Genomic DNA, 17,869 nt, shown 5'->3' on the forward strand with positions numbered 1-17,869 from the left:
ATAACGCAGGTTATAGTTGCCTTTGATTGCTTTACAAGAATATTATTCCACTTTTTATTATAAATGTAACGTTAAAATTTGATCAGTGGTGTTGTTATCAAAGAAAGTTTGAAATATATTATAATTAACATATAGACAGAAAAACAGTAAAAGACACGTGATCATGCGGGTGACACGTGAACAAAATCCATCAATGTGATGGGGCATTTGGGAAAGGTATATAAGGGATGGTTCATTGCAATAGTAAAAATTGCCAACTAGATGATCTGCATTCGTTCTGGTATGAAGGAAGCGAGCAGAGCAGAAAAAAAGTCATTTGTTTATTTTTATTCAATGAACGCTAGCATCATAGCCTATGAGCCACCAAAGAAATATTGTAATGTGTTCATTTACACTTTTGATCATTCATATCAAAATTATCCATACCAAGCAGGTAACAGTACGTAAGTCAGTCAATCAGTGGGTTACACAGAAGAAACAGTCAATTCTTTTATAAATGGAGGACTACTACCGGTTCTAAAGCTAGCACTGTCTGTGCTTTCAATCACATTAAGCTTATGGTTTGATTGATTACTAATTTTTCTGAACGTACTGATTAAAGTATCAGCATATAAAGACACAGTATCCGCATGTAATGTTGAAGTATCAGCGTATAATGAATAACATTCGTTTGGGGCAGTTGAGGCGTTTCATTGTATGCATTTGAAAATAAACGATGCCACTTAAAAGGATTGAAGGCAGTTTAGAAACATGCCACTATCATATGACCACACGAGTCCTCATTGCCCTCGTTAAAGAGCCTTGGCGCTGTTATTTAGATTCATCTGGACTCTGGCTTGACACCTCCCTGATGGAGTCTAATATTGTGATAAATATAATCACTTAAATTGTTTTGTAAAGAAGGAAAGAAGACTCTGTGTCATAGAAAACGACAAAGGTTCATGTTGGTACTGATTTTATGGCAGGAGGGAAAAGTACGTTTGTAATGACTGGGTCAGTGCGTTACACCTCAATAAACTTTACTAACCCGACCTCTTGCACAGCTCGGATTACAAAAACTGTTATATGGTGGGTAGTAAGTATGCAGTTTATTGTATTATTCAACCCTGTAGGGAACTTTTCGTATGAAATAAAGGGTTCTATTTATAAATTGCCGTCTTTACAAAATCCACAAAAATGTCAGTTTAAGAAAATAGACTAGTGCCTTTATTATTTTTTTTTCATTTATTATGATTGTTTTGCTCAATAACCCTACAATGTAATATTGATTTGAATCATTTGCTAGCTTTGATATGTCCTCTTCACTTATTAATTAAGCCCTGTCTACTTTATATGTTTAGTCCAATCTGCTTGCTTGATTTTATCCTTTTCTTGCTTGCTAATGGTTTAGTATTATCCACAAACATTGTTAAGTTCTGTCAGCTTGCCAGGTTTAGTAGTATCCACGAAACTTGTTTAGTTTTGTCCACTTGCCAGGTTTAGAAGTATCCACAAATCTTATTTAGTCCTGTTCGCTTGACTGGTTTAGAAGTATCCACAAATCTCGTTCAGTTTTGTCAGTTTGTCAGGTTTAGAAGTATCCACAACGTTTAGTTTTGCCTGTTTGTCAGGTTTAGAAGTATCCACAAATCTTATTTAGTCCTGTCCACTTACCAGTTTAGAAGTATCCACAAATCTCGTTTAGTCCTGTCGGCTTGACTGGTTAATTACTCTCCACATACCTTGTCAAACCCTAGTCACGGGCATGGTTTAGTTTGATCCATTAACTTTGTTATATTATATCTGCTTGCTATGTTTAGTCCCATTGTCTTGTTTGGTCAAGTGTTATCCACGGGCATGGTTTAGTTCTATACATCTACTTTGTTATGTCTTATCTGCTTGCTAGGTATAATCCCATTTCTTAATTGGTTATGTTCTATCCTTTGGAATGTTTTAGATCTATCCATTAACTTTGTTTTGTTTTATCTGCTTGCTAGGTTCTATCCACTAACGTGATTAAGGTTCCTCCACACCTCTAGGAAAATTTCTGCATACAAACCTTAACTTCTAAATTACTTAAAGATATGAATTTCTTATACGTGGTCGACTTAAAAATGGCAGAAAAAATTCAATATTGGTGAAGAAAACCAATTTTTAAATTGTACTACTATTCATGAAAATAAAAGTCCATGCAATATTCAAACTCGGGACCTGCAGATTGGTAGATAGAAGCTACACCAATTGCACCACAGAGATAGACAACAATATTTGGTAAAATAAAACTGTTTCACTATGCGTTCAAATCGCCATGTTGTCACGTATTGTCATGAAAGGTAGAAGTCACGGGGTGTCGAGGATTCTTAATACCTTTTTATTGTATGATTTAGTCATATCCACTTATTCCTTAACTTGGTTTCATCCTCTCAACAACTTGCTTGGTTTAATATCATCTGCTTGTTTGGTTTAGACCAACTCTCTTGTTAGATTTATTTCTAACTGCTTTGTTATTTTAGTTCTTTGTCCTTGTTTGGTTGAGTTTTGTCCGCTTGTCTTGTGTTGATCCATCCGCTTATTTAGTTTGGTCCTGTTTGCTTTGTTAAGACGTATCTGCTTGCTTGGTTTTGTAACATCCGCTTGCCTGCTTATTCTTCCCGCTTCTTTATCTATCCACTATTATACCTTATCTATCTACTACTATACCTTATCTATCTACTACTATACCTTATCTATCTACTACTATACCTTATCTATATACTACTATACCTTATCTATATACTACTATACCTTATCTATCTACTATTATACCTTATCTATCTACTGCTATACCTTATCTATCTACTACTATACCTTATCTATCTACTACTATACCTTATCTATCTACTACTATACCTTATCTATCCACTACTATACCTTATCTATCTACTACTATACCTTATCTATCTACTACTATACCTTATCTATCTACTACTATACCTTATCTATATACTACTATACCGTATCTATCTACTACTATACCTTATCTATCCACTACTATACCGTATCTATCTACTACTATACCTTATCTATATACTACTATACCTTATCTATCTACTACTATACCTTATCTATATACTACTATACCTTATCTATCTACTACTATACCTTATCTATCTACTACTATACCTTATCTGTCTACTACTATACCGTATCTATCTACTACTATACCGTATCTATCTACTACTATACCTTATCTATATACTACTATACCTTATCTATATACTACTATACCTTATCTATCTACTACTATACCTTATCTATCTACTACTATACCTTATCTATATACTACTATACCTTATCTATCTACTACTATACCTTATCTATCTACTACTATACCTTATCTATCTACTACTATACCTTATCTATCTACTACTATACCTTATCTATCTACTACTATACCTTATCTATCTACTACTATACCTTATCTATCTACTACTATACCTTATCTATCTACTACTATACCTTATCTATCTACTACTATACCTTATCTATCTACTACTATACCTTATCTATCTACTACTATACCTTATCTATCTACTACTATACCTTATCTATCTACTACTATACCTTATCTATCTACTACTATACCTTATCTATCTACTACTATACCTTATCTATCTACTACTATACCTTATCTATCTACTACTATACCTTATCTATCTACTACTATACCTTATCTATCTACTACTATACCTTATCTATCTACTACTATACCTTATCTATCTACTACTATACCTTATCTATCTACTACTATACCTTATCTATCTACTACTATACCTTATCTATCTACTACTATACCTTATCTATCTACTACTATACCTTTTGTTTCTTATGACTATGTCCTCTTGCTTTTTTGCTATTTTGTTTTCTATACCCCTTCTATTTGTTCTGAATAAATCTGCCTATTTATAATTCGCGATATCCACTTTCTTTATTTGGTATCCCCTGCTTGTATTGTCTAGCCTGATCCTCCCGCTCTGGTTCATTCATATCCACTTTTGTTTGATTTAGCTTCTCCTTCTTTCTTACGCGTCCACTGACATCTTGACAATCATACATCGTAACAATATCTTCGGATAATTGTCAAAATAAAAGCCCAAGTCTTCCTGGGAGGGGATTAACTCAGACCCATGCATCGAATATTAAAACCAAAAACTGCGGATGCTTTCTGTGCCAACTTCACCGGTAGGAATGACATTCTTAAATTGATAGTAAAAGTAAATTATAGAAATAACAATGTTGCAATAAATCAGACATATCTACTTACTTTATTCTAGTTTAACGTTTTCTTTGTCTAGCCTACGTACCGTACCTATTATTTAGCCGGTAAGAATTTGTTTACAAATCTAATAAATCATAATTCTATTACAATAAAATTTCAACAAACTTTAAATAATTTCTTTGTAACAATTTCACAGTAACAACATTTTTAATTTTTACATCTTAGAAATTATGAAATTTATTCATAAAATTAGTTTAGTCCTGTTTATTTCTGCATCGAAAGAAACATTTCTTTTTAAAAAATAGCAGTGGCCACCTTATACTTTTAGTTAACCCATATTTACCGTTATCGTTCGAATATATGACATATACAGTACAATATATATTTAAATGTGGATCTATATACAATATTTTTCATATATTTAATATATTCTAAGCTTAATGCGAGATTTCGATATTTCATGTTGAAGAGAACCAGGGCAGTCATCCTTGATTCTAAGAATAGCTGGCGTTGTGTGATAGCAATAAACAGAGCCAGAGCTATTCACTTGTCGCCAGTCTCCAGCACAGAGGCGGAATCCAGTTCCTGGGAATCGGAGGAAATCAATGAAGAAATCGGCGGAATTCCGCGACACCCTGTAGGTCTCCTGTTTTATATGGACAGTGAATTTCATAGGTTACAAATTGAGGTTGCTGTGGAATCAACTGTAAACCAATAGCTATGACGATTGACCACGGGACTTCGTGATAGTGTGCAAGCAATGGATGTACCCTATTGGAATTGGGATGCTTTTAAGTTTTCAATGAAATGTGGATATTTTTCTCAACAAGTAGGCAGGTAATTTTTGTTTATTTTTAAACTTCAAAAGTTATAAAATAACATTTTGTGAATTGTTGAATAGAAGAATGCAAAATATAGAAAAAGTATTTATAGCTTATAAAGCATTTTATTTATGACCCAAAGTTTGAAAAGGAATAAAAAAGATTTTAATGGTTTTTGTGTTTAATTATTAAAGATCAAAGATATACCCTACATGGTTTTTTTTTATTACAACACAATACTGTCATATTTTTTCCGCTAATAGTGATAACGGTAATGATAATTCCGATGAATGTGTTATATTGGAAGAAGTACTATGATTTCAGGGAACCTTTACCAGCAGCCCGTCCCCGCACATAGAGACAATGTTTGTATTTATATAACTAGTAATCATTTTGTCTATATATTTACCTATACATATCTATTTCCATCGGGGTTTTATTTTATCAAGGAAATTTTACCCTTTGCAAATAAATAAATTAAGTTTACGATGAAATTAGAATTATATAATTATATTTGTTTGCACTATATACTTTTTATATGCTTTGTTATGGTTAACTCTTTCAAAGTTGAGTATAATCTTTATAGTATAACATAACTTGGCGTATATCAAAGCCTCTCAAATGCAAATGTATTTAAGTTTGGTTCGTAAAAGATTCACAAATAAAAGTTAATTGAAATGCTTCTGGGGTTTTGCTATCGGAAGAAAAAAAAACGCCGCCGAGATACTTTTAAATGTACTTAACAAACAAAACTAGTGCTAGAATTTAATCAACTCTTGAAAGAGGTGATGTAAAACATTTGAAAATTTCCTTTTTAAGTGGAACATCCTGAAAAGAATGGGCTAATTTTGTTTCTTGCTTACAGTTTTAAACATAATATTCATAGTTATAAATCCGGGTATTTAGGATGTCTTGTGCGGACAATTGGTCGTTTGTGATTTCGGTAATACGTGTCCTCCGATTTGCTTTCTAGAGTATAGAATGGACTCTACCCCAGTAACCAAATACTGAATGATGTCCAACTGTTTGTGTCATTTGATAAATCATAAAGAGCGCCAAGTAATTTCTATTATCAGTGTCCGTCCGGAAGGAGCACCGTCTGTGTTTCTGTTTTATTATCATCTCGTTCACTGTAACGTGTTTAATTGTGATTTTGTGATTTATCGCTTTTTACAAACTCATCAAATGATTTTGTTAAAACATAATGAACTCCTCACAAAATTGTATGTATAGTTTACTTATAAATCTTGTTGTAACGTGTATGTGATATTTGAGAAGTAATAATCTTTTCCAAACATGTCTTAAAGTCCTCTAAATTCATGCAAAGAAGAAAATTCAACCAAATGGAGCCCATGATGAAAAATAAAACATACATCATAACTAGATTAATATTCTTCAGGGAAAACAACGCTTTACCGGAAAATAAATTTCAGTTTGTACTTATCGAACAGTTCAAAAGGATGCCGCGCTCTTCAAAAGATCGTGAATCGGTGAAATAAAAGTGCGAATTATATAATTATTATTGAACAGAATTGGGTCCTTCACATTCTATTGCTTTTGGATGCATTGTCTCATTACCACAACAGGTGAGGGCGAGTCCTTCATTTGCAACTATTACTGGTTTTGCTTTTATAAATTTTAATTGTTTGTGATATAAGGCAACTCGGCACATATTTGTGCATCGTATAATTAATCTATAAATTTGTTATTGTAATTACAAGAAAGAGACAGGGAAGATTATTAAAATTTATCGTCTAATGGTGCTAGTCATTAATTATTTTATTTTACGATGTTTTTCAAACAGTTTTATGAGAAAAATATGAAATTCTCATAACATTTTAAGGATTTCGCAAACTTCATTGTTTTGCAAACATGATCTAGATAGTAATGTTTTGGCATATCATTTACAAAAATGGTTTCAGCCTAGGCAACAATTTGTTATTGAGTTCATTTGTGTGGGGTATAAGTAAGCTTAATACCATCATTTCTAAAGAGGGTTCGTTGAACTGAGACATAAACCTTACCTATTATCCATGCCAACATTAAATTTTCTCCCTTGAAATGGTTGCAAGTCTTTTGGTTTTTATTGACAATTGCATTTCTACGTTTGATTTATATGCGCTACTGCGCACAATGTAATATACGTTAAATTGTTCCATTTTAAACACTTAGCACAAGAGATCTCACGCAAAGCTGATATCTTACTTATCTGATGAAAAACTCCAAGAATTTCATATCGAACATTTCAGATAAAAACACGTGCCTCATTTAAATACCGAGGTTTCAGTGGTGTTAAGGTCAACAAAAGTAGCCCCCCATCCCAATATAATAAGAATTTCTATTGAAGTCATTCCTGTCTTTATCAACATCGTCGTATGTTTTTATGAAGAATTGATATAAATTCCTCACCACACACTTGCTATAGAGATTTATTATTGTAGATAAAACTGACAGTTGTGAAACATTAAGTGTGGCTACAAACAAATCCTCATCATGTTTAAACTAAATGTATGTGACTGTGTAAAAATAGTATTGTATTTTCCACCCCTCCCCTTACAAAAAAAACAGCATTACATTACCAAAACTAAAAAAATCAAAACAACAATAAATTACTAACCTTAAAAAAAAATCAAAACAACACTGTAAATCTATGTGGACATATTTGGTATTGACCAGTAGTTTCCTGTACAACTTAGATAGGAATTATTATTGCCCGACAAATGCCTGGAACAGAGAAATGTAAATGTAAATGGACGATATTTTGGGCACTATACTGAATCAGTAAGTCATTTTACCTTAATTTTTGGATACCTTTATGCTTTTCCTTTGATTGTTTTAACTTTAAATTTATCATTCTTTCTGAAATTGTGACATGTATATGAAAAATAACTTTCGTGTACAGCGCTTGCTTGACACCGTCGGTTAAATGTCTAGCGATCATTCAACTAGGTCTTCTTTGGGGGGTAATTTGTCTTGTTTATACGATATTAATTGTCGCTCTAAATACCATTTCATAAGGCCTAATGAAATGGATGACACACAAAAAAATCCTGATCAGGGTGTATAATAGGTTTAGGACGATTTGACAGCTTCACCGCACATCACGACGAAATGTTATTAAGGTCTTCCGTTTCCAACGGAAGACCTTATTGTTATTGCTTTGTTTCTTTTTCCCTATTCTTCTATATTATTAAGGTCTTCCGTTTCCAACGGAAGACCTTATTGTTATTGCTTTGTTTCTTTTTCCCTATTCTTCTATATTATTATTTTTTTTTCTTACAAATTTTGTGCACGCGAGATCTCGAAAACTACTCAATTGATTTTCATAAAACTTACAGATCTAATAGATGATGATATGACCGTATTGCAAATATTTTTTATTGATGACGTCACTTCCGGTTTTGAGATATAGTCGTTTTATCGATTTTCAGAGGGGTATTTTGTCGGCAGTACTCCTCTTAAACTATAGCAGATATAAACTTGAAATTTTCAGCGATGGTAGACGGAAGACTGAAAATGTGCATGAAGGTTTAAAATCATTTCGATCGCAAAAAGCGTCGAAGCTCGCCTGAACCCGAAAATTGAGATTAAACCAACGTCATAATTTTTTCTGGTTTTCGTTAATTATCTCTTTTCTGAAAAATATTTTGTTAAGACATGTAAAGTAAAAATAGTTTCTATTTACAGGACCTTTCTTTTAAAATCAAGAAAAAGGGGTTGGCCCCTCAAATTAGGGGACCAAAGGGCTCTAAAGTCTTTAATCTGTAGCCCTTTACTGAACGATATTTTGTGAAATGTTATAGAAGCAAATATGTTTATCTCACAGTTATGTATCCAAGCAATGTAATGATTTTTCCATGTGTTACGTAATTAAGGGTTTTTAGGGGCCAAAAGTCCAAAATTTTGATCACCCATATCTCAGAAAGGAAAAATATTTTGAAATGCAGTACAGAAGAAAAGTTGTTCAAACTGATGTTCTTAACAATATGCAACCCTCAAAATTTCGTTAAACGACCCCTATAAGGAGATAAGGGATCGGCCCCTTAAACCTTTTTTCCAGAACGGTAACAAATTTCTGAACACTTGTTGAACAAAATGTGTTTAGAATTAAGTGACCTTTTTTTTTATATCAAGAAAAAGGGGCTGGTCCCTTAAATTAGGGAACCAAAGGGCTCTAAAGTCTTTTATCTATAGCCCTTTACTGAGGGATATTTTGTAAAATATTATAGAAGCAAATATGTTTATCTCACAGTTATGTATCTCATTACACTCATAGATTCCGCCTCCTTTTCCGGATAAGTTCTTTGACAAAGATCAAGAGTAAGGTCATTCCTTACTCTTAAAATCGGACGGAAGACCTCCTCGTTGCTCGCAACGAGATCGTGTCTAGTTTACTTATATTTTCGCAGTGCTTAAAGAGCATTACCACTTTTGACTTTGATTCAGACCTCAAATCTTACCGAGAAAACAAGAACCGCCACCAAAGGCACTCATTTGACAAAACACTCTTTCTTGTTCAGCGGAAGCACTGAAGAATTCAAAGAGACTGCAATTTGTTTGGTATTCAGGGTCCTCTTCATAATATCTTCTGTTGCAATTGAAGCCTGTTTGATCAGAAAACTTTAAAGTGATATATAAACATAATCCAGTGATAGTTTACTTGAACGCACACTTCATGTATGTATGCATACCAACACCCTTGTTTAATTACTGTTTAGTTGTAAAAATTGGTACATATTTTCAGAGTTTTATAAATATATGTGGAGCAAATTGCACCCACCATATCTCAAGTAGTTTTAACCGGCATTTTGAGTCCTGTCTGTACTAGAAATATTATAATATAACGCAATAGTCATAGTTTTTGTGTCAAGTATTTGTAAGTCTCATTTGCCTGTATTTGACATTCTATTATATCCAGTTTGCCTGTATTAGATAGTATTTGATCTTACTTGCCTGTATTAAGTGTTTTATTGTCCAACATGACTGTATAAGATATTACATGGTCCTACATGGTCATCGACTGTTTAGTCTGTATTGGACAATATATGATTTTACTTGCATGTATAAATATAATTATTTATTCAAGCTTTCGGATATCAAAAGCTCTTCACTTGCCTGTATTTAGATTTTGAAATACTGTTTTCTATATCATTTATTTTAAAACCTAGATATGCCTGTTTCAAGAATACTAGAGTACATTTTAAGGCATTCTGAAATCCATTGGCTACTGTTTTGTAACGGACATTCCGAGGCCCTACTTGTCTGTTTCAAATCTGATCATTGTGTATGTGTGTTTTAAATATTGTATGTATGAAGTATTCAGAAATAAAATAAAATTCTATTCGATCTTCGGAGGACTTTATTTTTGTAAGGTTTTTTTATTAGCTTTATTTGTGTATTAGATTTAACTCAGTTCGTAGGTTCATCTATTTCTCTTTGAGTCGAAGATAAAAGAAGTCTTAATATAATACTGTCGTGCAGGATTCTAAAAGAAAGCAAATTGAAATAACTTCCGTTAGTACTGTATCAGTCTGTGTGTTATAGGGAACTGCACCGAAATGACCCCTCTATATTACACAAATGTGTTAGGGTGGATCCATTGGTTTAGGTAAAGCAATTGCTTAACTATTGAATGCTTAGTATGAAATCTTGTCATGTTTGTTTTAAATGATTATTTTATTTACAAGAATCTCTAGAATATGTACAGTAATTTCATAATAAGAATTAGCTATATTTATTATTACTATATATTTTTTTGCAGTTCTTTATACAATTTTTAAGCAAAACAAGTTTTAAGTATATTATTAAATCAATCATCATGGAAAAAGCACAATACAGTTGTCATCCCATTTCTTAGGGACAGTGTTTTAAGAAGGATAAGAGTTATTACAACATTTGATATATCTCAACATATTTTTGTAATTTCATGGTTAATTGGTTTTTCACTTCAGTTTTTTAAATTTATATATGTTCACTTGATAAGCTATAAAATATAAGTACAGGGGTTAGCTCGGTAATGTATACATTAATTTTTGAGCGTGAAATAGTCTAAAATCAAAACCCTAAAACCATGCAGACAACATTGCTCTGCCACTAATTCACCAACATTAGGTCATGTACAACAATATTTTGATCCTCAAATAATGGTAGCTACATGTTTATAATACATAAAAAACTATGATTGATGACGTCACTTGAGTAGGGACCCACCTTAAAATACGCAAGTGAATAACATACATTATGGGAAATAAACTTAATTGACATAAATACCCAACTTCTTAAGCCAAAAACAAACTACAAAAATCGGTTAAAGAAACCGACAAGAAAAAACAATGTAATGTATTTAATTTGTTTGTAGCATTTAAATATTTGTGGAGTTATAATGAAGTTAAGCTAATATCTGGTTTGATTTATGTTTTTGCAGTCATAAAAATGCTCTTTGGTATCGAGTAATTCGTACGGTAAGCATTAACCCCATGGAGAGGGAAATTGGAATCTTTGTTTGAGCTAATCAATATCATATTTTGTTTTTTTGTAGAATGAGTGAAAAAGGAGTTACTGCTAGCTCTCTGTCAATTCCGGCGTAAAGGGGGTATTTTTGGGATACCTGTTAGGTGTAGGAACATCTTGGAAAGATGGAGACTGATCAAAATCTCTCAAGTTCTGGAGATATTTATTCACAAAGTGTTTTATCGGATATTATGTTCACAGGGAAGAAATTTATGAATTATTCTTTACCTATCGGTTTTGGTTCACCAGGACTCGCACTGAAGTTCACTAGAAACGAATCACACCCGGAAGACCTCGGCAGTGTTTCGATCTCCCCGGGAACTATCGTAGGACTCTCACTGCTGTTCTTTGTGATATGTGTGGTGGGCATTTGCGGGAATTCCTTCGTGGTTTGTGCCGTAATTTGTAATAAAAAGATGAGAACTTCTATGACAAATTTACTGATTACAAACTTGGCGTTTGCAGATCTTCTCATCATGGTGTTTGGGATCCCAGAGACCATCTTGTTTATGTTAGACCAAGGGTGGCTGTTCAACAGAACTGCCTGTAAAGTGAATCGTTACGTCATGGTGACGTCACTATACGGGTCTGTTCTCACTCTGATTGCGCTTTGTGTGGAAAGGTGAGGTAGTGCTTTGATTTGGAGTCAGAGTCGTAATGAAATATATAAAATGATTCCCGTGATTCTTTTTATCCCTTTATCAGTTTGAATAGATTCCACTGCTACAACTCGACAGAAATGTGCCGTCCGTTCTTTTTAGTTTTATTTCAATAATATATTGTGAACATGTTTTTAGTTCAACCTCCAATTCATAAATCTAATCCCTTTCTGCCTAACAAACCACTATATAAGAGAAAAAAAAACAACTTGAGTTATTGTGTTTACTCAATGAAATCGTTTCAGTCCGTGTCTTAATAGTTTGGGTATCGGATCAGTTGGCGTCGAATAGGTGAAATAATCATCATTTTGGAAGTAATGTTTCATGGTTTAGTATTTACATATGTCATATATATAAAAGTTAAAAAAAGAAGCACCAAAGACATTATTTATCCCTACATTCGTGATCAAAGGATATTTCAACTGTTTTATTCATATATGCAATATTCACATCGGTTCTATCACAATTTACAGAGTTCTGGGCTTTTTGAATAAGTTATATTAACCTTTATATCATAAACGAAGCCCCTGTCAGGAACATTAATTTGGAAAACGATGTTTTCTAGGACTGCAGGCTTTGATATACGCTGCCTCTTTTGAGAGTGTATAATCAACCATTAGAAAATTAGACAGGGCTAGGTGAATTACATAATGGTTTCTTTCATCGCCAGTGTTAATGCGAAATATTCCCATAGCTTTTTACAAGTCGTTAGAGTACACATAGTTTTATTAAGGATGGCATTATTTTTTTTTTGTTACCCGATTTCAAATAAAATCACAAATTATAATAAAAGTACTTAAAATTAGAATAAAGAGAATACGTTTTTTGGATTAATTCAACATTTGGGTAGGCCTATTAGAATCCATTGAAGCGACTCGACTTTTAAAGAGATGTATAATTCAAAGTCTTAAAGCTAAACAAAATGATTACTTGTAAAAGACAGAATATGATAAGTTCCACTGACATTTGATTAGGAAACATTTAGATAGCTTAGACGTTTATTAATATTTTCAAGTCAATATTCAATGTGAATGCACTGAAAGAAAACAAAACAGTTTTGCGAACTTTTAAAAAATAAATAAAAAAAAAATTCTATCAAAAATATGCAATGTTAATGTGAAATAAAAAAAAAGAAAACAGATATGAATAAAAGCATTCTAAAAATGAAGGGCTATATCATTCTCTACCTACAGCTCTCCTATAGTGATATCAGTCGTTGAAATGAAAAATACCGAAAACTCTCTCCTTGTTTATCTAAAAAAATTAACAGCATCAACACCTGAGCCATGCAAAAAAGAAATTCATGACTTTCATTTTTTCTAAAATTTAGTATCGGTATCTTTCGTATATTTCAAATCTTTATTGACCCAAGGAGGCCATGAAAGAAACAACAACATGTTGTTATGATAAATCCGTTTCAAGCAGCTAGAAAAATAACAGATTTTTTGCTCCGACATACTTACACAGTTTTTGATATATATCATTTTGTCGTTCATTAAACGTATACCTTTCATTAATTCAGTTCCTATCTAGAATAGTTCTAAAGTTTTTCTTGTCGACAGAAGGCTGACACAGGAACGGTAACGCTAGGAACAGAATAAATATCTCAAGCGCTTGGGTTGTCGCGAATCCTAAGCTGTTAGGATATTATGCATGTTTTACATAGCCGCTCGCAATTTCTATATTTTGTTCTTGGTTAGCAAACGTTTTGGTATTTTACATTATAAAAACAATGATACACCTTTGAGGGGGCAGCTCTTTAAAAGTTGTCATGTATATTCGAACTAAGAAAACTCAAATCTATATAAGATATGTCCTTTAATTATAAAGATTAACTTAAGTTTTACGTGTTCTCTGAAAATAGGTCTCATTAATTGACAATGCAATTTTAGCGATCTTTTAACAGTCTTAAGAAATAAATTGTCAGTTATGCAATTAAAATTCTGTCAGATTCGTTTGGTTTTGACGGGCCTCACAGCACGATTTCTTGTTTTATTTACATAAGCGGTCCTTCCAGCATGCTCTGCGCTCCCGTAGGATTCCGGTAGTTTTCCATTGCTTTCTCTCCGCTTGTGCTGTTGTAAATCCCTAGGACTTAAAGATTTAATACACTTTTCTAAATGCAATTAAAATTTAATATTACAGTTGTTTTTGGAAACGATTCGCTTTAAGAGGAAAGTGAAAACTAATTGGTGAGGCATGCCATCCTTCTTTAAACACAATTCAATGTTTGGCGTTTCAATTAAATCATTGGACAGAAATGGCAAGAAAGTGCTAAGTCTTTATTTTGATGACAGAAAATAAATATCATTTTCTTAGGAGGATATCAAATAATAAATCAAGTTAGGCTTAATGTATCTTATTACTATGGAAATGATTTAAGTTATTATACTTATTTACACAACTTGTTATAGAAAGTTATTTTTACCTAGATTCATTAAAACAACAATAAGAAACCTTTCACAGACGATAATCTTAATCTTAACACAGATCCATGTACTGCTTTTGATTTTAGTAAAACTCGATATAGACGTGCGAAAGGGTTTACCTTGTAACCTCTCATGACAGACATATTTCTATGATTCCCTTTTTTCCACATTTAACTGAGAACAATTTGTTAAACATAAAACATACAAACTTTAACCTTTTTGGTTCTCTTTCAGGTATGTAGCCATCATCCACCCAATAAAAGCCCACATCGTCTGCAACAAGAGACGGATCGTGTTCGTGTTGGGCTGTATCTGGCCGTGCGCATGCCTGGCCGGTCTCCCCACCCTCCTGTTTAATGAAGTCGTGCAGGGCGACCCCACACTCCCCGTCTTCTACTGTATGATCATATTCCCCGATGACCACATGTTCTATTTTGTGATCTTCAAATACATAGAATCCGCCTTGTTCTACTTCTTACCTCTTGTGATTCAAGTGACACTGTACGTATTTGTGACGAAACATTTGTTCGTGGGTTCTGAACGGCTGCATCGGCGAGTGACGATCCGATTGGTCAACGGTTCGTCTCTGGAGCGCTTTTCCGAGGCCCTACAAGCGAGAAGGGGCGTGGTCAAAATGTTGATTTCCAGCGTAGTGGTTTATTTCTTGAGTTATCTTCCTCATCAGGTCCTTCTCATCTCCAACACGATATCCCCGCAGACATTTCACAAGAACTTCGCCTTTCAGGTGTTTGTGATGATTGTTGCCAACGTCAACTCAGCAGCCAACCCGGTTCTTTACTCAATATTCAGCCAAAACTTCAGACAGTGTTTTAAGTTCATTATCTGTAGATGTTGTCGGACTAAGCATCATCATCATCATCATCAGATGAAACCTCCTAGACAACCGACATTGACCTCTAACACGTCACGTATTTGGCGCCATGCTAGTTACGCATCCGCTACAACTGAAATGTAACAAAAAGTTTGAATTTATTTAATACAATTATGTCTTTAACTTTGTTATTCCAACTTTTTTTTGCTTCTTAGAATTTTATGCTTGTTGCAATAAAACAATTAATTGTCTCTGAGTAACTTTATTGATTTTTTAAAATCAAATTATTGTATATCAACGCTAAGAATTTTTTTTTAAAAAATGCTGTCTATAGTTTATGAATAATTCAGCATACAAATCTCTTCAGATAAAAAAGTCTTTTGTTATTCCATCTTTTAAACTACGTGGTACGGTAATTTTTTATAACCTGTGGAAAAGTAAAAAAAAATAGCTTTAAATCTGTTTAATGTGTCCAATGAAAGACAACTCTAATGCTCTATGTGCGCGCACACACACCCACACGCACTGAAAGAACGTATACATCAGTCTTTTTCTTTGCTTGTTATGACATTCTGACTACAGTATGGTCTAAAAAAGATTACTTTTTTAAAGTTGTGTTTTGATTTTTGATAAATAAAAAATAAAAATTCGGTTGATTAAATTAAAAATCTTAAAATGAGATAGAAAAACTGAGTCATTGTAATACTATAATATGGCAATAGAAAATCATATTACATAAAGTGCTAAACAATCGATTAGATAAGAATTCTATGGTGATGATTTATGTTGGATTTAACACTTATTCTGTGACAAATTTTTCCTGTTACAGTGCTTTTTGACATGTGACAACACTTACAATAAAAACATACATAGGTAATTACTTCATGTTTAAGTATTATCTAAGTTTCGTTTGTTAAAAAAAGTTAATATGATTGACATTCACACAAGTTGGTTACTAAAAAACCTCTGACAAAATTCTTGCATATTAACCAGAGACTACATTATCTGCCCGAAAGTCAAAGGCAGTTGACATGCATATTTTGCTTTGTATGTATTTTGTTTTTGTTATTTTTGTTTATTTATTGATAAAAAATGATATAAAAAGTAGCCAGCAAAATGATCATTGCCATGGTAACAGATATCAAATATAGAAAAAATCTTAGCATCTTTAAAGTAATCTAAAAAATACAAATTTTATTGTATCATCTATAATTAAGAAATTTACAAAGTTAAATTTATTATATCGTCAATTCTCATATACCATTAAATTATTTGGCAAATCAATTTTTCCAGACTATTTTTTTTAAAACCGATAATTATTTCAAAACATGATTTTATTCCTGTATTTTTATAACACAGAAGTTATCAACAAACCAAACTAAAAATCTGTAGCTGATTTAAATTTACCATTGGAGATAAGAAAATCGACACATGTTGCATTAATAACAAGGCTAACAAAAACTTGAACATCCAGTAAAAAAGAAAATTTACATGTACTTGTTTAAAACAGAATTCAAATCATTTTCTTTTGTTGTAAGTGGAAAACAGTTTAAACTTTCATATCAAATGTATTAAAACATAGATATTTACATTCAGTGTACATTTCCTCACATGTTTGCATTGGAGATCTGCAACGTTCAATTTCCTGTAAAAACACTTTATAACCTACTCACTTGCTGATCACGTATATAAAATAAAGTCATCTTATATTGTAAATGGCTGAGTTAGGAAAGTGTGAGTCCATATCATGACAAGCGTTTATGTCATTCTTGCAAGTCTTGCATACTAGCTGAGATAATTTACTAGTAATACACACTTAGCCTTTTCACGCCGCATAAACACAAATTTAAATATCATCACGCTTTTAAAATATATTCATCATTGTAAGATTAAATGAAACGCTTAGACTTACATATGTACTTTTGAAAATGATAGTTTTATCATAGTAATTCGTTAAAACCAATCTCGACAAAGCTTCTGGCACTATATTTTTCGTCGCAAAAGAGAACTAAGTAACATGTTAAGATGGCTGTTTCGTGTATGTTTCATATCCTTGACTAAGATCGTATATAGTGGCTTAAATGCGACAATACATATAAAATACTTCATACAAATAAACAGCGATTTGAATATAACTATAAGCATTGAAGGCTTATTTTCTAATGTAAATAAAATGGTCTTATAACATACCAAGGCTGTGCAGACAAATTTAATATCGCGCTTTAGCATTTAATGATTAAAGGGATTTGGACACGATTTGAGCTCAAAATTTTAAATTTTATTTTTCCATTTTAATGTGTAGAATGGTTAATTTGAGTATCTTTAATGCTTTATCAAAATTTGAAAGTCAGATATTGAGTTAAAAGAAAGACACAGAGTTT

At 32.5% G+C, this 17,869-nt stretch overlaps 1 protein-coding gene across 1 annotated transcript; it reads left to right on the top strand.

Moving 5' to 3' along the window:
* Window positions 1-4,585: 4,585 nt before the first annotated feature.
* Window positions 4,586-15,733, top strand: LOC128177761 (neuropeptide receptor 15-like). The gene is made up of 3 exons (XM_052844604.1): window positions 4,586-5,074; window positions 11,597-12,190; window positions 14,891-15,733. The coding sequence occupies exons 2-3, from the start codon at window positions 11,694-11,696 to the stop codon at window positions 15,630-15,632; spliced, it is 1,239 nt and encodes a 412-aa protein (XP_052700564.1). The 5' UTR covers window positions 4,586-5,074; window positions 11,597-11,693; the 3' UTR covers window positions 15,633-15,733.
* The last annotated feature ends 2,136 nt before the right edge of the window (window positions 15,734-17,869 follow it).

The sequence above is a fragment of the Crassostrea angulata genome, chromosome 3 (assembly GCF_025612915.1).
Source record: "Crassostrea angulata isolate pt1a10 chromosome 3, ASM2561291v2, whole genome shotgun sequence".
Classification (NCBI taxonomy): domain Eukaryota; kingdom Metazoa; phylum Mollusca; class Bivalvia; order Ostreida; family Ostreidae; genus Magallana; species Magallana angulata.

Coding starts and splice junctions, on each gene's coding strand:
- LOC128177761 (XM_052844604.1), top strand. CDS start 11,694: ATGGAGACTGATCAAAATCTCTCAAGTTCTGGAGATATTTATTCACAA. Junction 12,191..14,890: donor ATTGCGCTTTGTGTGGAAAG/GTGAGGTAGTGC, acceptor GTTCTCTTTCAG/GTATGTAGCCATCATCCACC.